The sequence below is a fragment of the Hoplias malabaricus genome, chromosome 3, assembly GCF_029633855.1.
Source record: "Hoplias malabaricus isolate fHopMal1 chromosome 3, fHopMal1.hap1, whole genome shotgun sequence".
In the NCBI taxonomy this organism is placed as follows: domain Eukaryota; kingdom Metazoa; phylum Chordata; class Actinopteri; order Characiformes; family Erythrinidae; genus Hoplias; species Hoplias malabaricus.
Window position 1 is genome coordinate 32,000,417 of NC_089802.1, and position 24,279 is coordinate 32,024,695.

Here is a 24,279-nt window from a genome sequence, read left to right on the forward strand (position 1 = left end):
TTTCAGCTGATATCAAAAATAAAAAAATTTGAAAAGAGGAAAAATAATTAAATAAAAATCTGTTTTAAATTAATATGAAATAAATGTAAGATTTCATATTTAAAATAACATTTATATTAAAATATATATAATTTATTTAACAGTATGCTTTTCTTGGTCACAAAAAACACTACTGGATATAAACAATAAACTCTAACAATGAGAGTATAAGTGTACTTTGTAATTCTACAATTACACTGTAGTCTATCTGTTGCTCTGCATACTTTGTAAGCCCCCTATCACGCTGTTCAGTGTACTTCAATACCTATGACTTATTTTATGGACCACCAGAGCAGTTATTTTTGGGGTGGGGTGGGGTGGAGGGTCGTTCTCAGTACTGCAATGACACTGAGATGGTGGTGTTAGTGTGTTGCGGATCTGAAAGTGGATCTGAAAATAGCGATCCGCCACCCAATTAACACCAGCTTTGCGGTGGTACTCTGAGGGTCCAAACTCCAGTTTCCAGGATTTACCTCTCTCTCTCTCTCTCTCTCTCTCTCTCTCTCTCTCGGCTCAGCCAATGAGAAGCCACCTTTGATCAGCGCGCGCGGAGCTGCTGCTCTCTCACATCATTCCAGAGCGCTCGAGCCCTGTACGCGTCTCACAGCAGCGGCGCTGCGCTCCTCTCCCGCTCTTTCCAGTCTCCGCTATTTTTTCCTTTTTTTTCTTTATTTCTCAACTCTAAAACTCGTTTCACTTTCTCAAAATTATTAACTCCACGTCGAGACCATAAAATGTCCACTGAAGACGCAGCAGCTGTAGCTCCGCAGGTTGTTGAGGAGGCGGAGGCGGAGCCCCAAGCCGGGGCTCAAGCACCCGAAGACGCCCAAGAGCAGCAGAGCGAGTCGGTAACCGAAACGGCGCCACAGGACATAAAAGAGGAGAAGGAGGAGGAGAAGTTGTCGTACCGCGCCCTGGTGCTGACGGGATACGGCGGTTATGATAAAGTGAAGCTGCAGCTGAAGCAGGGTCTGGCGGGCCTCGCGGAGGGGGAGGTCCGGGTGCGGGTGAAGGCGTGCGGGCTGAACTTCGCCGAGCTCCTCGGACGGCAGGGTCTTTACGAGCCTCTGCCTCCTCCGCCCGTGACCCCGGGGATGGAGTGCTCGGGCCTGGTAGAGGCGGTTGGCGAGGGGGTGGAGGACCGGAAGGTGAGTGTGGGTGAAGCACATATTATAACAGTATATGAACATTTATTGTGCTGTATTAAAGAAGCACAAGGTCGTAATTTTACCTTAAAATTACAGCTTCAAAATAATTGAGATTCTTCAATGACCTTTAATATGTAGAATAGAACCTCTGTCATTGCTACTCCAGGCTTAGCACTGCAGAAGCTGCACTATGTAATTTATGGAGGAGGGTAGGAAACTCTTACACCCCCCTCCCCTTTGATTTAAGGACAGAAAAAGTGAGGTACACTCTGCAGCTACACCCCTCTACTACTACAATTAGTGTAGCCCACATGTTGCTCTGCATACATTGTTAGCCCACCACCACCCCCTTCCAAACACTCCAGCAGCACTGCTGTGTCTGATCCACTCATAACAGCACAACACACTAAAACAGCAGGCCAAATCTTACTGTGGGGGTCCAGAGTGTAATTGTAGAACTACAGTGTGCACTTAGGGGTCAGTGGAGCTGACACAAAGGACCACAAGTGTATGTAGTGTATTAACTAGCGTATCCACTAGGACGTATATAAGCCCTGTGGCTGACTGATGTTGGTGTAGGAGAATCAGATGAACAGAGCTAGCTATTCCTCAGTAATCGTGTTTAACAGACACTGGGCTCTAGGGAAGCGCTGCATGGGCGAGGCTTGTTAAAAGAAAATCAATGTGATCCAGCACGGACCGATTGCCAGCTCCTTTTAAAGCAACAGGCCTTTACAGACCCAATCTCTCCATTATAGATACTATCTCTTCAGCAGGTTCTACACTGCTCTTGTGTTGGGTGGGATGATTTAGTTTAAAGAAAAGATATTATGAAAAAGTCACTTGTTCAGTGCAACAACGCACTAATTTGAGGATATGGAGAGTCTACCTGCAAGCACACTGTGAAATAAGACCACCCAGTCTGGTTTTTGTGGACTGCCTAAGTCTGAAACTATCAGATAAAGCGAGTGTAAAGTGCAGACACTTCAGAATCATCCAGCCTCCTCGTCTGAGTCTCTCCAGTCACAGGGTTGGACTCACATTTATGTGAGAGTGCATAGACGAGGTTAACCTGAGTCAAACAGACACAACAAATGAGGGGAAATAAGAGTGTTGAGTAAAAACAAAGAAAGCAAGTTTGGAGAACAAAAAGAACCAAGCAAAAACAGCTTGGTTTCTGCTCCTCGCTCCTCACTTCTGGGCACTCAGAGTCAGGGCGAACAGCAGCTTGTTCTCATTAAAAGAAACAGAAGGGTAGAACCTGTCCCTTTTAAGATCTTCTGCTGTCTCAAAAAATGGATATTGTGGATTATTCACAAACTTTAGACATTTACATAAAGAACCGTGGAATATGTTCCTGCGGAACTGTAATCTGCTCAAAGGAACAATTGGTATTTTTGCTCCTGGGCTCCCCCTACAGTTGCAGAGTGTAATTCACCTTTAGAAGTTATATGACGCTTGGTTAGGCCATAATACACCTCACACCATTTTGTGCTTCCATATTATGGGTCATCCTACTTATTCAGGCATCTTAGTTTACATGGATTTGTCATTCTGCATTATATTACATTCATATATTACAATTTACAGGGCTTGACTGGTCATGCTTTAATGTACATGTTACTGTATTAGTGCCGAGTGACATGGCTGCAAATCAGTGTCGCGATTAATTGGTAAACATTTTACCTTGATCATGATTAACGAACTGTTATTTTGTTTTTGTTGTTCGCCCTCATTGACGAGGCTTGACAAATCTAAATATGCTCAAATATTGAAGCTGGCATATTTTTTCTTAACGTTCCTGAGAATGTTTTTATGCTTTGCGCATATTTGGTGATTGTGATTCAAGTGTTAAACTGATGGAATTAATTTTGATCGCTGCAACTGTTTTTCATGAGTGTTTAGAAGTGTTTGACTTCTTTATGTCCAGTGTCGTCGTGAGTGAAGTGAAAACGTGTCTCCAAACGACAGACGCAGCTCAAGTTACTCGGTTGCCCTCTGTGTTTAGGTTCTCCTTCATGTTGCTCCCATGCGGCAGATTGGATGGTGCAGAATCACAGTAGTGTGAATATAAAGAGACAGTCCATGAACACACAGATGCGGACATGTTAACAGGGTTAACCAAAAAACAAAGGATGAACGGAGTTAAAGGAGAAATTTACCGACAAGATTACCTCAAAGTTCAGAATGTCTATTTCAGTAAACTTTCTAATAATTCCCCAGCCCTGTGCTGTATGGTGTGGTATGACATTTGTTTATGCCATATTAATTGTTATATCTCTCACATACACAGGCTATACCTCTTTGTTATTCCATATTATGGGGTACTTTGCAAAGTTATACCACCTTATCCCATTTTCAATGGTTACAGGGCTTGGGTTATGTTACATTACAATTACATTAATACAAGTCCTACCCCTTGGTTACACTGTATTGTGGCTTACAAGGCATTAAAGCTGGAGCTGCTTGGTTTACACCAGTCATGGGTCTGTCATGCTGCTTGGCTGATGTTTGAGGAGGCAGACACTCCTGTGACATCCCATTATCCCCTTTATGACGCCTGTTGCTATGGTGACGGGAAGATGGCAAGGAAATGGTAGAGACGGTGAAGCGAAGGGCAAGAGTCTCCTGATAGCAACAGGCTTGTGGAGTGTGGACACCTGTTGCTGACCACAAAGAGTGGACTCTTGCGATGTTACAGTAGAGATTCAGAGGGTTGTACTACACCAAACCTACGGGTTATGATACTGAATGATGTTTTTCTCTGCTCTCCTCTCGTGTGTGTGTGTGTGTGTGTGTGTGTGTGTGTGGCCCAATCCCATATGTGCATAATTATCCTCCTTTGTCTAACATTGTCAGTTTGGTATTTCCTATCCCACCCCTACACACATGCACACAACTGAATTCTGTCGCACTCCACATCGCTATTCGCACACGTCACATTCCTGGGGAAGATTTCGGACGCCTTTTCTCTGTCTCCACCCCCCTTCATCACTTCATCACAAGAACTTCAATAGATAACAGTATCATGAAAGATCTATGCAAAACAAAATAACACAAGCATTCTGCAGGCCAGCCTTGGCTCTGATTTGCTATGGTTGTCTTGGCTTTCAGAGTGTTCTCTTTGGTCTCTGTAGTGTCCAGCCGGCTGCACACTGAGGCCACTGCAGCTGTTTCTGTGATTATGGATACAGTTCTAATGGGCTCAGCCTCCATTCCAAGTAATATTATTGAGTAATGGATCAGACTGGTGCTGCTTCCTGGAAATAAAGGCTTCGGTGAGCACCAAACAGTTGTCTGAGGCGTTTTGAATGGCTGAAAAGAGAAACAGGCATCGATATGGATGCTACTTGTGTATCCATTCGAGTAGGCCTCAGACCTAGCGTGACCCTCAGGATGAAGTGGTTATAGAAGATGGACACAATAAGGGCTCAACTCTTATTTAAAAAATAAATAAATAAAAAGTGAGGCTTTGAATTACAGTTAGCATGATGCTAATGGCGGGATTTAGTCTGTGACACCTGCTCACAAAAAAATTTCTTCTGAAATGAAGGTTGTTAAAAGGAAATTTCTTCCCCTTTGGGAAGCCTTTGGGCTAGATCGTGGAACATTTCTGTAAGAATCTGATGGCGATCAGCCAAGTGAGATCATGTACTGATGTTGGATGATTTGTTCTGGACCACAAACACCACTCCCAACTCATCCCAGTTGTATTGGAAGGAGCTTCACCACTCTAAAAAATCCACTTCTACAAAGCCCAATGCTAGAGGGCTTTATACCCCTCTAGCCTACTCTTTCCACTGGGCATTTAGGACTTTAAGCTCATGTGCTCCAGAGTGTCATACTTCATTTCACGTTTGTCTACAGAGTTTATATGAATAGTCACGGCCCATTGTACATCTTAAAGTAAGGTGGTCTGCAAACTTTTAGAAATATAGTGTCCATTATAATGTCAGTTAGCCCCGGTCCAAAATTACAAAAGCAAATGTCAGGCGCCAAACATGTCTTGACTGATCAGTAACCTTTGGGCCAAGGGTAAAATGTAGCACATTTGATTTTTGGCTGACCTATCGTATTAAGGTCAGTGGAACTGGAGAGCAGATGTTGAAGAACGGTTTCCCATTGGTAACTAATGGAGGAGGACAGGGTTTCCTCGCTTTGTGCAAGGCTTAAGAGAGGGAAGAGGAGAAAAAAAAACAATGGAGGTGGGAAGGAGGGGTGTGGGTGACTGATGGATTGGTGCCTGTGTTTTTGTGTTTGTTTTAGACCAGTTCAGGACAGGTATATTCTAATTCTCTTTGACAACCAAGTAAAATACAAGGCTACAATTTCAGAAACTACAAAAAAAACTGGACTGCTTATGTTTGTGGTAAGGCTAAGAACAATATTTCATATAAACTTGATACATACTAGGGGTGTATCAATATGGGAATTCTGGGCCGATGCGATATGCAACACGATACACAAACAGATCTGCGGATACAGATGCCGATATACATATTTATATGCAGGAATATAATGGCAATTTTCCACTGCATGAAACCAACTTGACTTGACTCAATTTTTTTGGCGCTTTTGCTTTTCCTCTAGCCAAATCTTGTAACTGGTCCCTGTAACCAAGTAGTTTTTCAGTCCCTGCTCAGTTACATTTCCAACCGAGGCGAGTAGGTACTAAATCGTGACGTGTAAACCCTACAGAGTGCAAATGCAGAGCTCCAGCACAAACTCAGTGGTTGTAAAAACTCTGAATTTACGGCAGCTTTCGCTTTTATTTTTATCCAACTCACAACAGCAGCTAGTAACTTTACTCAAGGTGTTTTGAGAAGGTTTAAACGCTCCTTGGGCTGATGGCTGACGAAAACGGCCAGCGAAATTCAAACGTGCAACAAGAAAAACTAATCTATGAGAACTAGAACACAGAGCCGTGTTCAATCCAAAAAACATAAGCAACACGTGAATACGCAACGAGTAAACGGCACCACACATTACCACCCGTGTCATCGTGGCTCTTTGTTGTGGTTGACTTTGAATGAAACAAGGACACATAATGTCCTTGTTCAAAAGCACTGAATCGCACCCTTTGTGGTGCAGTTTCTAAACGTGAGCGAGTACGTATAGGATAAAGCAGGCAAGTCTCAAGCCTACTCAGATGGATCAAGACATTCATAAGTCTAGTAGGCATTATACATGTTTTTGTGAGGTCACCTCACACATCACAAAGGGCTTATGTTGGTGTGAAGGGCCTAAATAGTGGACATTATGAATACTTCCTATACGTACATGCTTGTGTGTGACAGATAGTAGTATCTTGATAGATTAAGGAAAACACACTTATGGGTGTTTGTGTAAGGACATGCCAGTTTCTTTGTGTGTGTGTGTGTAGGAAGTGCATGACCTTCAGCCTTGAGCTCAGTAATCATAAGGCTGTTGGTTGTAGTCCCAGTGGAAGTGTTAAGGGAAATGATTATACATGTAGACATCAGTGAACAAAACACATAACAACAATAACTGTTCCATACCCTACACACTAAGAGCAGATGGTGGGACATTCATATAGTAAACACACTTTCTCTCTCTCGCTTCATTGTTTCAATTGTCATCTTGCGGATATTACAAAAAAGCACCTTGACCAAAGACACAGCAGTTTTAACAAAGTTGAAATGTAAGAGGAATACAACGTGAAGCATAGTTTTGAGGGGGAGGAGGGTCAGGCATCATTCAGTCTATCATTCTTCTTAATGTGGAAGAAGGTTGGGTTGAAACTAACTCTCTTTCTCTCCCTGCAGGTTGGAGACCGTGTGCTGGTTCTGGGGAGGTGTGGCCTCTGGCAGGAACTGGTCGTGGTCAAGGCTGACCACACCTTCCTGATGCCAGACGGAATGAGCTTTGAGGAGGCTGCTGCTCTGCCTATAAACTACATCACTGCTTACATGATGCTGTTTGAAATGGGCAACATCAGACCCAATAAAAGTGTCCTCATTCATATGGCAGCAGGTGAGCACACTGTTATACACAGACACACACACAGACATGTGATGGTTATGATGTTTTTCTCTGAGCCTCTCAGGGAGCTCCCGGTATGCAGTCGTTAGTTCCTACCAAAAGTGGCCCAAGGTGACATGGAAACTGTGAGAAGGAGCTACATGCTAAAGACTCACTGATGCATGAGGAGCGAGCTAGTGCAGCACACACCTATGAAAAGTTTTTTTTTCCACTGCTTTTACCAGTGTCGGTACATTTGTGTTCTGAAAAAGTAGGAAAACAAACCCATACACACTTACAAATGGATTCACTTGATTGATCAAGCTTGTAATAGCCACTATATGACGTCTAATATGTTGAATATTAATCTCGGTTCATGAATGCCACTCCAGCCTTTATTGAAAACACACACACACACTGAAATGCACAGTTATTCACGTGTCCAGTAAACAAACACGGACCCCACACATGGTGGGGTTTGCCGATACGAGAATGAAATGCTAATTGACCGGCTGTTGGACTTTCTGCTGAGAGGAATGGTGACAAATCCTGGAGAGGGTGTGGAGTCCAACCAGCTGGAGAGGTGTGTGTCTGCATATGTGCATTTACACTTGTTTTTCTCTACTTGCGGTACTGTATTTTAGGGTTTTGGCTCAGGCGTTGGCTGGGATTAACTCTACATATTGAGAGATAATGTAAATGTAGGCAAACGGTTTTTGCTGTGAACATTACATAGCCTCACCCTAGTACTTACATGTACTTGATCTACCTTGATGTACCTTCTAATATTTAATAGTAATGTTAACAATATTCTGCAAACATTGCACACAAGACTAAGATTCAGTGAGTTTTGTTGGGTTTAGTGTGAAAGAATTTGCACAAGAATTTTCTTAGAGAATTCTTATCTATTTTGTTTCCATGTCCATTTTCATTTATTACCAGGTTTGGAAATCTATATTAGGAGTGGTTTTCAGGGTATTTGTGTTTGGAGTCCAGTTACCAGTTGGTGAAGTTCAGTTTGTAGATTGAACTGTAATAAATTCGCAGCCATTTTTATTGTGCATTGTTAGCTAGCATTACATCAAAATGATAATAGAAAGGGAATGGGTAAACACAGGCAAGGCATAATAACAATTCACTTTGGCTTATTAAAGAGACCGAAAGAAGGAAAGTTTAGCATTATATGCCATTGATAAAGATATTTGATCGTATGTATTAACTGCTAGTAAGTAAGCTTACTATGCTAGCAAATGTAATGCGTGTCTCAGTGTCATTCCTACACTAATAGATCGACATCCGGAAGCTATATGTGTTTGTGGAAATGTAATATCCACTAGATGTTTACATTACTGACCACAGAATGCCTACAGGGAAAGAAAGCAAACACATTATAGCATCACTGAATAGATGTTGATGTTTTCTCTGGGCGGCGGTCACATTTGGGGGTTGTGTGTGTGTTTTTTTTGTGTTTGTGCATGTGTGTATTGGTTGATATATCTCGCTGTCTGGGCGTCCGTCTGCAGCACTAGGACTCTGCTCTCCAGAGTGCGATAGTAATGTATGTGTGTGTGTTTGGTGTGTGTGTGCCACATTTCCGTTTGACTTGGCCAGCGGATCTGGGTCGGCCCCTCATTCTTCAGCTAATAAGCAGATCCCTCGTCTTTGGGTTCAGCTCCGAAACCACAGAAGCCTCAAACATCCATATGAGTTATAGAGGCGTCCAGTCTCTGCCCAGATCAGCCTCTATTCACTACGAGGAGTTAGTGTCATGATTTATGCTGTTGTTGTGCTAGCATGTCGCTTACTGAGACCCAACCAGCTCGAGCAGTCTCGGACCCTTGAGATAACAGAGTGTTTAAATACTTTGGTGAAAGGTCTTAGTGAATACTAGGACTGCGTTATGCTCATTCTTACAAGCTTAACAGTTGGGATTGTTAGCCTCAGAGAGGTCAGGTGTTTAGCAAAGCCAAAACATAGGGCCCAACTGGGACAATCCATGAGGATATTTTGAACATATCCAAATCACTGCCTGCCCACAGCTGGATAAGGTATCACTGGATAGAAGAGCTTGTTTCAATCTGATAGTCAAAACAGAGCAGTTAGGTGCTATCTTTTGCTGTCGCTGTGGTGGTACCTTTAACATTTATACATTTCAGTACCTTTAGTTAAGGAACATAATTGTAACTTATTCTATAATAATTGTAGATTTTAAAGTTGTGTTGATTTCATACGCCCCAGTTTATTTCCAGGACTTGTTTTGTTGTTTTATTTGACACAGTTCTATAATGAAAGCTTACAAATATTCACCTCTCCTTCTGAAGAAGAGAATGAAATGTAACATCAGGGAACACAACTGGACTCTAAAACCACTGCTGTACTTTTGAACGTACTTTAAGTGACAGTAATGTACCTGTTTTTTTTTTCCTGAGAGTGTAGGTAGGCTCCAGATTCACAGTGACTTAGAACAGTCTGAAGCAGGTACAGAAAATGAATGAATGAATGAACTTGCTAGTGTAAGCAGGGAAATGATATATGTGCTTATATAGATGCATAGTCTCTAAAGAAGAAAATGTTGATCAGCATTATTTGAGCCAATCACCATCAGAGAGAGAGAGAGAGAGAGAGACTACTTTGAAGTGGTAGAACCGTAAGCCTGCTTTTCTTATTTTCATAAAAACCTTTTCCCAATAACTAGCAAGAGACAAAATGACAGAACTTTACCACTCTGCAAAAATAAACACATTGTTCTTAAAGAATCGCAATCTCATTTTCCCGTCACAGGAAGTGATTTCATATCCTCCGTGACTCTTGCATAATAGAAGTGCTGAAATACTTTAAATATTATTAGAAACTTTCCGTTGGTTTCTGGGAGTCAATATTCTGATGGAAGGGGGCACAGGTTGTGTGGAAAATAAGTGTTTGGATGTTACATATTTAACTCACAGGTTCCTGAAAGGTGATTTAAACATGAAAAACTAAATTTGACCTCCACTTTTAGTTCGAAGCCTGCTTCTGGCTGCCCCCAAAGTTTAGGAGTACACAGGAGATGACCATTTCCATCCCACACTGAATCCAGTAAAATCAAATCAAGTGTGTGAGTCAGGGCTCATCTCCTATTAGTTTAAGTTTATGCAAGTGTGGTTTGGCTTAGTATAATGGGCAGAACCTCTGTAGTGGTTTTCTGCATAAAAAACTGGGTTACTATTCTTTGCGTGGGTAATTACGCATTGCTACCCCAAGTGTCCTTGGGCAAGACCCCTAGCTTTTAATTTTTTAGTTAAACCCTAAGTGTAAATGTACCCTGATTCTTAAAGGAGCAATCTGTAATATATTTGTCCTCAGTCATAAAATGACCAGTATGTGTCATCAAAGATTAAGGAAACATGTTAATTTGAAGCACTGGCAACTCTGACAGCAGTGCTGCAGCCAGTGCATTCTTTGAGGAGTGTCTGTTTCTGAGTGGAACTCTGTTGGTGTTTCTGTGTGTGATGCCGTCCACTGCCCAATCCGAGTACAGTATCCACAGCCCGGTTGCCAGGTACGACACGCGATATCAGACACAAACACTGGGCTGCAGTTATGGAAGCAAGCAAGCGAACAGAGGTAACATTAGATTCATTAGAACATTAGAGTCTTCTAAAAATCTCAGATTGTTGTGTAAGGGAAAAATCTATAAGGAAGGTAACATCAGCCTCATCTAGTGAAACATTTAAGGTGGAAATGGAATTCAAATGAAGCTGTTAAATACAGGGACAAATGTTGACAACTCATTTACTTTTTGCCTTTTTCTATGTTTTGTAAAGTACACCTTTACTAAAATAACATACAGTTGTGATTATGCTAAATAAAGTTAAGGTGGAATATGTTAAACTCATCAAGGCCCAACGTTCTTGAACTCTTACATGTAGATTCGGTTTTCCTCAACCTGGCACCCTGCACGAGCTTCACATCTGGGGAGGAAGGGGGAGGGGGCAGACAACTCTCTCCAGTGTTTTGAATCTGTATTGTAGTTCCTATTTTAAATGCTTGCTGTCAGTATCTCAGATTGCTCCCAGATCAGGTGAAGGCTACAATAGGAGCAAATCATAATCTCACATCAGAATTTGCTTGAGGAAGATTTCTGAGTGACCAGTGGTAGTAACCGGTGTATCATAAATGTAATACTCACTCCATTCAACTCCAAGGGCTATGCCTTTGATGAACAGATTACACCCATTGATTTCCCATGAGCCTCCCCCCCCCCCCCAAGGCTTTTTCACCCTCATTAAATTGTTAGCCTGCCCATAGATAAGGTTCTGTGCCGCCCAGTGCTCTAAGTGCAAAGCTTGGATAATGGCTAGCAATGAATAAAGGCTATAGAAGCCTAAGTAACTTCATGTTTTTGTGTTCTTTTATGGTCTTCCATTATCTGTACTACTAAATCCTATGTTATTAACACAGGTTAATTTAGTTTTAATTAAAAAAACATGCTGAAAAGGAAAACCATTCCGTGGAGAACAGTCCTGGCGTATTAAAAAGAACATAACTCTGTCGAAAAGCTAATGCTAATGCTCTGACCGTTTTAAAGGGATTATGTACGGAGAACATTTGTCCTGAATAAGTATATTGTACTGGGCTGGAATGGGAATCATTAAAGATATAGTAACTTATCTTTGATTGGGCGGGAGGATTTCTGTTCTCGGAAAACCCACACGCGCTCACAAAAGGGCACATCCATGAAAACCATGATGAACTCAGCTTCCTGTCATACGGTGTTGTCACATCTCTAGATCTTAAATGTGCTTGCATATTCAAAACTACTAATATGACTAAGAAGTGTGGTTCTGAGTTGGCTAAATGTGTCGTGATACAACCATTAATCACCTGCTTGAGGTAACTGGACTTGATGACTGGGTCATCTGATCTTTAGTGTTTGCATGGCCCCGTTGGTGAACTAGATCGAAGGTCAATACAGACGTCTTTCAATTGTTAAAGTGCCAAGTCATGTTTCTCACCAAAAACAGCAAATATTACTAATGAAAGAGCTTCTGTTTTCTTTAAAGTGCTGTTCACACTAGCGAGGATCCCCTACATCGGGCAGCCATGTTTAAATGGGACATGCTCTACCCCTTTTCCACGAGTGAACACAGTGCTGGGACCTGCTGTTGTTCAAAATACCACAAGGATCAACACTACAGCAGCTTTCTCCCCCTGTCTAAACAGCCCTGTTCAGAATGGCCAGTGTTAGCACCTCTTCCCCCCGTACTGAAATCAATAGAGTGTTTTGGAAAATTACATAGTGCAGTTTCTGCAGTGCTGAGCCTGGATTAACTATGACAGAGGCTCTATTTTCTCTATTATAGGTCAGTGGAGCTGATTTTTAAGTTACAATATTGCATAGTGTTCCTTCAATGTGCACATGCACTTAACCCGTGCTGTTTTTATACTGCATTCTCTTTCAAATAAGTTGTGCAACAGAATCTCTAATGCGTCCAGCCCATTAGTTGTCCATATATCGACCGTACAAAGTACGTGCTCATTATGCGTCATGTAAAAATAATCTACTACCCAACTGCAAATATTTTGACACTGAGCCAATAATAGAAAAGCATTCAACTTCACTGGCTCCTGAGCCAATGGTTGTACCATATCAGTATCATAATATCATCTCATCACATCGCACGTTCATAATGCTTTTGATTCTTCCTATCAGTGAGATCCAGTACTGTGTGTTAAGTGAGCCACTGATTACGGCTCCAAAATCTAAGCTGAGGTCAGTGTGAGACTGTGCTGAGGTGTTGAGGTCAGCAAACGCTTACTGGACTCAGAGTTCTCAGTGTTTTCTCTGGTCACATGGGACGCTGACTAATGTTCTTGGGACTGCTTTGAGTTTTCTGCAGCCTTTTAGATCCACTGACTCACTCCCATTCTCTCTCTCTCTCTCTCTCTCTCTCTCTCTCTCTCTCTCTCTCTCTCTCTCTCTCTCTCTCCTTCCCTGACCATAGCATTTCTTTATTGCTCTCGCTCGTTCCTTTTGGATTTATTAACACTTTCTTTTCTGTGGAGCTTAAATCACAGAAATTCTAATAAATAATAGCTGTGATCATTTTATATTCAGTGATATCTAATAGCCACCAGAAATGATGTCTTGTTTTGCAGGTATTTGTGGGAAATATATCAGTAACTGTATTAACTCTCACTGTTGAAATCGCAGAGAATATCAACATGAGCGCATTGAAAGTACTTTATAGAAACATGCTTATTAGTATTTCAAGATTTTGTATATTATTTATATTATATATGTTTATCTACAGCAAATATGATTATATTATTGAAAAGAGTGAATAACAAATGATTCCAAGCACTGATTCTCTGCTTTAGAGTGATGTACATTCTACACTGACATAAAGCCATTAGCCAAAACCCTCCTGATCTCTCTCTTCCTCTCTAGTTCTATTAGCATAACAACAAATAGCAACTGTATTAATGACTAATTAACCAACTTCTTGACAGATTTGTTCATTTTTGTCCTGATATGTATTATTGGAGGTGAACAGAGTAGGGGAGTGGGGGCTGGGTTTATGAGGGGTGTCACCACTGTCTCTCAGAGGGTGATGTGTTATTACAGATGCCTTGTACATTGAAAATGTCATGTGTTGGACTACATATTTCATTGTTTTTTCTCTTTCTCAACCCTTTTCTCTTTGTTTGTCTTTCATTCTTATTCTCTCTTTCTCTCTCTCTGTCTGAGTCTCTTTCCCATTCTCTCTCTTTCCTGCTTTCTGTTTCACTCTTTTTCATCCCACTCTCTGTCACTCTTTCCCCCTTTCTCTCTCTCTCTGTCTTTCATTCTCACTCACTCTCTCTGTCCCATGCTCTCTTTCACTTTAACTCTCTCTGTCATTCTTTCCCACATTTTCTCTCTCTCTCTCTCTCTCTCTCTCTCTCTCTCTCTCTCTCTCTCTCTCTGTAGGTGGTGTGGGCATTGCTGCCACTCAGCTCTGTAACACGATCAGTGATGTCACAGTTTTTGGCACAGCCTCAGCCAGTAAACACGAGGTGATAAAAGAGGGCGGAGTCACACACCCCATTGACTACCGCACACGGGACTACGCCGAGGAGATCCGCAAGATCAGCCCCAAAGGTCAGGGGTCGAAAAACCACAAGCCACCAAACACTTACAGATTAAAAAAAATTAATTTCAGAACAAAACAGAACCACATAACACTTACCAGAACCTTATACAACACCGATCCGTTTGTGGGACATTACTTAACTGAGTTTCAGGTTGGCGTTTGATGACTCGGGCAGGAAGTGAGCACCATGTGTTTTGGTGGGATATAATACTCCATTAGTTGTAGCTACATTTGACTTGTAGCTCCAGTTCAAAGCTGAAGAAGTCAGGTTCAGCCATGAGTCATTTTAGGCTGAACTGTCACATTAAAATCAGCATGAAGCGTTCATGTTTAGGTCACAGGGGTCAGGTGTTGTCTATCAGTCTTTATGCACTTCAGCAGCTGCTACACATTTAATGGCGCAGTGAGCAGATAAGAAAGAGTAGTCAGCACAGGATGTGTACTGCTTCCACATCAACAGCATCGTATTAGCCACATATTAGCGTGCACGCACACTGAACAACATAAATAATATAGGCCACATAAACACTTTAACTCTCAGACAGATGTTTGCACACATTCATTACTATTTAAAACTATTTTCACACTCTTTTCTTGCAGGACTGGACATTGTGCTGGACCCTCTGGGCGGCTCGGACACCCAGAAGGCATTTAACCTACTAAAGCCCATGGGAACTCTCATTGTGTATGGTAAGGAGGAGGGTGTGTGTGTGCATTTGATTTCACACCAACATCAACACTGTTGCTCAACTCCTCAGTAGACTGTCATGAGACCCTTTTATAGTGGAACCTCTGCCAAGTCTATTAAGAGTAAATGATCTCAGAAGCACGAGCAGCCAACGAGAAATTTCCTTGAGTTTTTGAAGATACACGGCTCAGCCATAACATTAAAACTTGCCTGCTCTGGGTAAGTAAAACAGCTCCGGTCTATACAAGACTTCTGAAGATGTCTTGTGGCATCCCAGACATTAGAGGCAGATCTGCTAGGTCCTGTAAGCTGCAAGGTGAGGCTTCCATAGACTTGTTTTCTATCACCTCCCACCAGCGTTCTGAGGCCAAATCAGCACCACGAGCTCTTTCTCACATTCCTTAAACATTCTTGTACCATGTTTAGGGAGGTAGACTTTTTGAAAGTAACGTTCACATGAATGCCAGGGCCCAAGGTTTCTCAGCAGAGCGTTAAACAGCCTATGCCAGCTAGCGTTGTGTGGGATGACAATAGGGAGGGCCATCCTATCCACCCTGAAAGAGTCAGACCCACTCTCTAGGACTCAAGGCCTCGGATAGCTGACTATCTCCTGGTGAAAGGCATTTCCTGACATCATTTAGCACATTTCTACCATCTTATTTTTTTTCCACTGTCTAAATGTGGTGTGTGTGTAGGTGCTGCTAACCGGTTGACAGGCCAGAGGAAGAACATACTGGCTCTGGCCAAGTCCTGGTATAACCAGTTCACCATCTCCGCCCTCAACCTCATGCACTCCAACAAGGCCGTGTGCGGTTTCCACCTTGGTTACCTTGATGACGAGTTCCCACTGATCACCCGCGTGCTCCAGACCCTGCTGGAGCTCTACCAACAGGGCAAGATCAAACCCCGCATAGACTCCACCTACCACTTCGAACAGGTCAGAACGAGAGTGAGAGAGAACAGCAGAGCACTAACATCCCACCACTGTTTGTTTGAAAAGCACAAGATAAAGTGCCATCCTGTGTTTCCTCAACCCGAGTATCCCTCCTCAGCCTGTTTCCCATCTTCCTCTTTCTCTGTTTTTTGTTCTCCCTTCTGTTTATCTTTCTTTTTGGCTACCTTTTTCTCTTTATACTTTCCCTCTTTGTTGGTTTTGTCCTGTCTCTATCTCGTTTTTGTCCTCTGTTTTTCTATCTTCGATTCTGTCTTCTTGCCATAAAAGTACGAGTTAATCATTAGTTATTTCTGTTTATAAGCTATAAACAGATTAATAATTATTAGTAAGCTCTGGCCCTATCACTTGAACAGCTGGACCATTATTGACTTGATATCCAAGGCCATGTATCCTTAAGGGACTGGATTGAAATATTCATTCATTCATTATCTGTAAGCGCTTGTCCAGTTCAGGGTCATGGTGGGTCAGGAGCCTACCCGGAATCACTGGGCTCAAGGCAGGAACACACCCTGGAGGGGGTGCCAGTCCTTCACAGGGCAACACACATTCACACCTATGGACACTTTTGGACGAAGGAAACCGGAGCACCCGTAGAAAACCCACACGGACACAGGGAGAACACACCACACTCCTCACAGACAGTCACCCGGGAGCTCTGTGACTGCGACACCTACCTGCTGGCCCACCGCACTACCCAAAAGTTATTTATAAATAAATGAATTCAAATACAGGAGAAATTCGTAGTTTTTTGTTTAGTTTTCTCTGTTTCTTTTGCCTTCTTCTGCTCTCAGAGTAGGAAGCCAAAGTTAAAAGTCTTTCCAGGATTTCATTCTAACTGCCTGGCTTCTCTAATCTTCTCAAACCAGCCTCAGACGAGTCAGAGCAGTTGAAACAAAATTCTGGGAATGGTTTTTATACTACACGGGCATGATTTTACCCCCTCTGGTCTTTATTTGTATCTCTCTCTCTCTCTCTCTCTCTCTCTCTCTCTCTCTCTCTCTCTCTGCCATGAAAGGCTATGTTTACTCCAGCACTCTCTTTGAAATGTCGGCAGGTGACATCCCAGCTGCTCCACACAAGCAGCTCTTCAGTGTGTGTGTGTAGAGCCTGGCTAAAGGTTAAAAATCACTCCAGCTTGTTTATTTGGACCTGGGGGGGTCTCTATAGCAACGTGTCACCCATGACAATGGGTCCAGCGAATGACTTCCCTCTGTCTGGAGCACTGTGAGGAATCAGGGGTCAACACGTACATGCTTCTGAAGGGAGACTGAGAGAAGTGGATTAAAGCACCTGTTTACAGAAGGACCTCCATCTCCACATCGTGTTCAGACCAAATACACACTGAGATGGAGGTGGAGGGTTTTCTTTTAAACAGAGAGAGACTGCTGTGTTTGTGTGCACGCCTTTATCTCCCCCTTCCCTCCTCTCTCCTCTCCTGAGCCATCGCTATCCTCATAGACCCAGAAGTCATGGCAGTTGCTAAGTGACTGGCCGCTGTTACCGTGGCTCTGGTCGTCAGGGTGATCTGACGGCGTTGCTATAGAGACTGGGCCCAAGTAAAGAAAGATAATGGCTTTCTAGACAACTGAGGAAGTTGCACTGCATGGTTTTTTTTTTTCCCTCTGATGAACCCGATCACCTCTTGGCTTCCATGACTTGTCTTTGTTTCTCTCATTAGCACTTTATTTTCTTCTAAGTCTCATTAATTCCACATTCTGTTTTGCTGTTTCTTTTTTAATCTATTGTGAGTCTTGAAAATCTCCTTTTAACACCTTTCAAGCAGTGGTATTCCAATTATTTTTCATGGCCAGATCACCCCTACTGGTTGGGTCTCCTCGAATATTATGAGGCTTTCAAGATGGGAAAGAGAAAATTAACACATGCATCCTCTAAAACACACAATATCCATGGATCTCAGCGTAACAATCAAATGTAGGTCCGGTTGGTGTTACCCATTTCACTACACCAACATGTGGTCAGAAAGCCAAAACATTAGACTCCAAGATCTGCTTTAAGGCGAGAACTCAGGATCTCCCAATAGTCATGGCTGCCCTCCACTACCCATGGGTCTCAAAAGTTTTCTCTTTGTCTTTTTTTTTTTCCCCCCCCACTCTGTCTTCCAGGTGGCTGATGCAATGCGCCGAATGCAGGAGAGGAACAACATCGGCAAAGTCATCCTTCTTCCCGAACCAAAGAAGGAAGAGCCCAAAGCAGAAGAGGACAAAAAAGAGAAGGCTAAAGAGGAAAAGAAAGAGGGAGAACAGAAAAACGACATCCAGAAAGAAGAGCCCCAGGCGGAGGTGAAGGCCGAGGAGCCAAAGACAGAAGAAAGTTAAAGTGCCCAATACTGTGATGTGTTCTCATAATGGAAGTCTGTTCTTCAGGTGGGAAGGGCTTATGTCCGAAAGGCAGGGTTTGAAGTTCACGGGGTTGGGTTGGGGTTGCAGTCATACACACACCGATCACAGTCACAAATACCATAGGGCAGTTCCATAAGAGAAATTGTTGGGAATGTTTGATTGGCGCCAAGTGATCTGTCCCTGTTCACTCCAGGAAAAGACTCCAGGAAATGCACTAGACCAATGAATGAAATAAGCACAAGGGGAAACGATGATCATTTGATTATATTCAGAAGCATGATCTCAGATCCATGACAATGCAGAAGTTATTTAGTTTAACTTCCAACATTAATAGAATGTTAATTAAACGTTACCTAAAAGTCCCCAAACCCTCAGTATCCCCTGCTTTAACACCAACTTAACTTTCATTGTCATCAATTGTTACTTATGGAGTTTGTGCCAAATGGTAAGTGCTTCTTCAGCTAAACCAGCTTTAAGGCACCTGCTAAACTTGCTAAGGCCAATACTAATTAACTGAGTAGCAGAGTTAGCTTTTATCAGATCCTTACTGGGCTCAGTGTTAAATGTCCTTTATGCCGCTGACTCACCCACACACAGATTGCTCCGTCAAGGACAACAATGGTATCTGCAGTCCGAGTCCTGCAGCAAAACATTTAAACCTGCAGAATTACAGCGTGGTGTGAGTTCAGCTTTGATCTTGCATGAAATTCGGATCTTTGGGGTGTTTTCCTGGTGTGTTTGTGCTTGTTAGGGATATTTACTAGAGCTCCACAATTCACAGAATGACCTGCTTTGGGGATATGGGTTAAACTGAAACGAGGCTCTGCTGCGTATCTAGTATGATCTTTGTCTTTTCAGTGCTTCAGTGCCAACTAGACTCCTTGCCTCTGGGAATGATTCCACCTTTATTTTTTTTACTATTCTCACTGTCCAAGTCATTTTGGAACATTCTTAGTCTACTCATATAATAGTCACAAAATCTATGTACAAAAAATAGAAAAAAAAGATGTGGGTGTCAGGATATGCACAAGTCCAGTAAAAAGATATTCTGGGCATCGGCTCACGAGTATGGGCATGTATATCTCTGGCACAAAGAATCAGGCATAAATTATTGTATTAATATTATTGTATGTATTTTATGCATATGGAACAAGGGTAAAGCAAGACCCAAAAACATAATTGGATTACTCGTGACTAGCTGAAACACACTGGAGCCTTAACCCATTGCTGAGATTGCCAAATAAAACAACATGCCATTATCGAGATGCAACAAACATTTAGGGGAGATTACAACTAGGATTAGGGGTGTAACAATGCAGTCTAAAATTGTGATATCATAATGAACAACTGTGACGGTGTGCATTGACAATATCACAATGCATCTTAGAAAACAGACATTTTGTTCATGTTTTTGAACACCAAACAACTAATGAGCCTCTCTCAGTAGAACATCTTGTGATAACATTAATAGAAATTTCAGTTTGCTTCATTGTTATGTTGCTCAAAACGTTGTATAATCGAACCGTGGACCCAGAATTAAGAAATCAAAACCAAAGTATGATGAGTACTGCCATCAGGAGATCATCGGTTCGATCTGTGATTTCGAGAGAGCCCAGTTAACTCCGCATTTTTGGCGGACGTGAGCGTCTGTTGGCTCACATAGCAGATCTATACGATTAGCATTCTCCTCCAAGCGTGTTGAGCTGTCCAGTGACATTGTGTTAAAAGTAGTTAGAAAACAAGTGACGAAGGAAGTAAAACAAAGAAACAAAAAAAAAAAATGAGAAGAAAACAACTAGAAAAATCTCTCGGAATGTGCCTCCTTCCAACACAAGGGATCATCTGTGCACTGTGATGTCCTCACATACATTCCAGGGAAGCACCCAAAAGTACCGCAGCTCATGTGGAAACAAACAAGAAAAGCTTCTGGTGTTCTCACTTTTTCCTATGCACCTGTTGCACAGTGATTCTCAGGTGACATACGTCTGTATTTGCAGGACGCTCGTGACAAAAACAGGATTGAGGTAGTTTAGAAGCTCCTTCTCCCCTTGCACCTTATATAAGGCACAATCCCAGTGGTTTATTAGATACACCTGACATTTTGGAAGAGCATGTTTTTAGCAATTCCAAAAGTAAGACAGTAGTATTTCTACAGAGCACTGAGCTGATTGAAACAGTTTACCTCTAATCGAGTCTAAGTGCCAATGTGCCGTACAGCTGCACAAAACCCAGGCCTTTGCACCCCTGCCTTATCTCTGGCCCCAGTCTGTATTGCACGCTCTCTGGTTAAAGACGACCTGTGGAAATGGCCCCGGTATAAAGTGACGAGGCCATATCACTGTTTTAATCAATGGAGTAGACAGTAGTGTTGACTTTATTAGCATTTAGCATGGTGATTCCTTGTTGTTGGGGACAGTAGGAGTGGGGTGAGCGAGTGTATGTATGTGTGCGAGTGTGTGTTTGTGTCTCTGTGGGCCGTATCAGTTGTGTACACCTGTATCTCAAAGGGTTGGGGGTTAAGGGATTCGTGACGTATTATTTCTGGAAAACGGTGTGAAAAGCAGTTTTGTGCTGAAGTGTTTTTCGTCTCTTGTTTCTTCTGTGGTTCAACTATAGTGCTATGCCTGACTACAACGTGCCAAACGGTCCCAATTCATATGAAGGGTCTGTAAAAACTGCGTAGTAACAACGATGCGAATACTGGAGATGTGTTCAGTGTTGTAGATGGACTGCAGTAGAAGGGCTTAGCTTTAAACTTTGCCTTTAAGAAAATAAAAAGGTATTTGTTCTTCCAACAAGACACTCCTAATTTTAAGAGCTCCCGACTTTCTAGTTATAATAGTGTTGTGTTACGGAGGTCTAATGAGAATTCAGACTTGTATAAAATGTTATTTCCTATACACATGCAGTATATCTGTCGTAATGGACGTGACATAATTCTTGTTACAACAATATATATAAAAACGTTTTTACAGGTGTAATATCACACACTCTAACACATGTCGGCATCACCAGTAATTGCACTGTTGTAGCATGTACTGTCATTGTGCGATTACACAGTTATCAGAGCCACCATATGAAGTGGGACCTGCCAAAACTGTCCGCCAACTCTTATGCCTTGATGCAAAACTGGTGTATTATGGAAAAATCTCCCTACGGGGTTGCCTTCACTTTCTCAGCGTGCTCGAGGAGCTCTCAAAACCAAGCATCTCCAGACCATGAACTGTAAAACTTCTGGCACAGCGTGTAAATAGCTTCTACAAGCAGTCACTGCACTATTTTTTAACTTTTCCAATCACTCCGTTATAGCACATGCCGTTCATTGGTCAGCCACAAGAAAGTGGAGAAAAGGCCAGGCTTTCGCTGCACAAAAGTGCTCTCGTTCCGTCTCGACGCGATCTTCCGACCCTGAGATTTTAATGTCAGCTCCTGCTGCTTTGTTGACACTATTTTCACGATATACAACTAAGCATCAGGATCTATGTTTTAAGCCTCAGCCCTGCAAAGCCAGGAGTCCCATGAGAACAACTGGCATCACCTTCTCTGGGAGGGTCAGATGGCCGCCCAGCTCTTTTAACCATAGTGTGTGCAGTGGAAGTGAGTTCAGGCATTTGGCTTTCTCCTCTAGCGCATTGACATATCCAGTGGTGTTACACTCGACACAGTTAGTAGCTTGCATGGAATATGCAACTCCAAATTGTGACCATTAATTCAGCCAATAAATCTTATCAGGAGTAGTTTTTAAAAAAACAAACACAGATTATTTTATTTTTCTGTGTCAGTTGGCTCTAGAATTCTCTCCAAAATTGTTCACAACAGATATTTTCAGAGTCCATCCTTCTACTCTGCGTAGTTTTTGAGCTTGTGGACATGTTATATAAATTTTTTAGCTAAAGACAGGAAACCTTTATCATTCTCACACACACACACACACAACAGTTTACAGCCAGGAAACTTGAATCCCACATTACAGAATCACATCACAGCAACAAATAAATGAACCTTGGGTTAAGTCAAGGTCAGCCTTCTGCTATTAAGTCACACTTTCCTGTTTTTCCACCCACTGATTGCTGCTAGATCTGGGAGTAGGAAACAGAGGATTTGGCTCAAGCCTTAGTCGGTACAACCCTGGGCGTAATCTCAATTAATAACAAAAAAAAATGACATTGCCCTGTAATGTCACAAATCATGAACTCGCATTTAAATGAGCTTAGACAGCTGTGTTTGTTTATTCAACACTTTCCCTCAGTGCTGGTCATGACAGTGTTGGTGGAATGGCTTGTATTAATGTGCATTCACGGCATTAAATTTTTCATCACAGTGACAAAGCAGCTTCCTCTAAACAGTTAACTCAGAGTCGTGTGCTTTAGGAGGAAGCAGATGTTTTTTGCAGCTGTGGTAGAAACTTAATGCCGTGGCACAGTTAAGAGGAAACTAAAGGTTTTTATCCCGGCCCAAACTAACCTCACACATTCCTCTTTTCTGCCTCAGAAAAGTCGCACTGGTCCTTCTTGCCCCGATTTTACCTTTTTCGCTTAAAATGCCTCAAACAAAACATTTCCATCTGAGATCCAAAACTGGCCGCGCCCAAATTCGTACACATCTGGGTTTTTTTTTTCCCCATTTCACAAGCCTTTTAAAAATGCGAATCTGTTTGATTTGTTGTCATACCTCCTCCTCATCCTCTTCCTCTTCAGTACTGACTTGAGCTTGGATAAAGACCAGGCCCAGATCATGAAGAGGATTGTTAGAGCTTCCGTAAGAATGTGTTCTGCTTTCTGTCTCTCAAAAGTGCACCCACGTTCAGTCCCACTTTCAGAGAGCTGCTATTTTACAGCGAGGGCTTAGCCCAGTCCTCACAGCTTTTCAGGGTGGACAGATCTTTGAAGTGCTAATCTGTCAGAAACATATTTACCCCAAATGTAGTCAATCAACTGAGACATGTGGATGTTTCTTTAATTTTGCACTGGAGCTAAAATGCTAGTGTAGCTAATAGGCAATGCGAACCTATGTCCTATTGATTAGCATCATGCTAACGGCACGTCTGAATTAATAGACATTTGCCTCAAACCAGGCTGAGCTGTTAAATAAGCTCTAGAAGGCTTGGTTTTGTGGAATTTGACATTACAGAACATAATGTTGCCAACAAATGGACAAAAAGAACTGCAATGGTCTTCAAATCTGTCCTCTGCATTTTGTAATTGGGGTAAAGGGCAAACGGTCCGTTTAATTTTTCACTGAGAGTGGTAACCCCAAACTAATTATTGTTTTGACCTTAGATCACCAAGTGCTTGGTTACTCAAGAAAATGGCTCCGTTAAGTAAAAAGCTTCTGTAGGCCAAGGACTGAAGGTGGGTGGCTATGTTTCTTCTGGCCTTTGGTACTCCCTGTATTGCTTGACGTTTCTTGAGTCAGTGTTTGCAGAAATCGTTACGACTTTGCCACTTTGTATTCCAAGCCTCTGAATAAATAACCGCTTTCGTGCTTGAGACTTGTTTATCTGATGCTGTTGAAAATGAACTTGGAAATGTGATGCTTTTACAGTGTGTGGTGTTGCAGTTTTGCCTTACAAGGTATTGTACATGTTATCTGGACTGAATAAAATGCATACCAAAAAAACACACCCGCTAATCTTTCTCTTCAGTTATGTAAATAAAGGACATGCGCTCAGCCTCCTCTGACGCTTTTACACATCTCAGACCTCACTGTCATGTACTCTTCTGTGCCACTTTCACTGTGTCATTTACTTTCTCATGGATCGTGCCACTTAGGGTATTATTGGTTAATATGATTATTCCCCACCCACTGTTGCATGGTGATATAATCTGACATCAGAAGATGTGGTCAAGGTTTTTAAATAATCTGATTACATAATTATATGCTATGAAATATGATTAAATGGAGACATTGATGTTTCAAAGTCTTTTATTATTTATTCTCTACATCCACTGTTGTAAATCAGAATTTTTCACGTTTAGAAGTGATAGGACCA

At 42.2% G+C, this 24,279-nt stretch overlaps 1 protein-coding gene across 1 annotated transcript; it reads left to right on the forward strand.

The window, feature by feature from the left end:
• Positions 1 to 621: 621 nt before the first annotated feature.
• On the forward strand, positions 622 to 24,185 carry LOC136692540 (synaptic vesicle membrane protein VAT-1 homolog). Its single transcript, XM_066666040.1, has 6 exons — positions 622 to 1,187; positions 6,974 to 7,181; positions 14,122 to 14,292; positions 14,885 to 14,974; positions 15,668 to 15,909; positions 18,051 to 24,185. The coding sequence occupies exons 1-6, from the start codon at positions 774 to 776 to the stop codon at positions 18,261 to 18,263; spliced, it is 1,338 nt and encodes a 445-aa protein (XP_066522137.1). The 5' UTR covers positions 622 to 773; the 3' UTR covers positions 18,264 to 24,185.
• Positions 24,186 to 24,279: the final 94 nt, after the last annotated feature.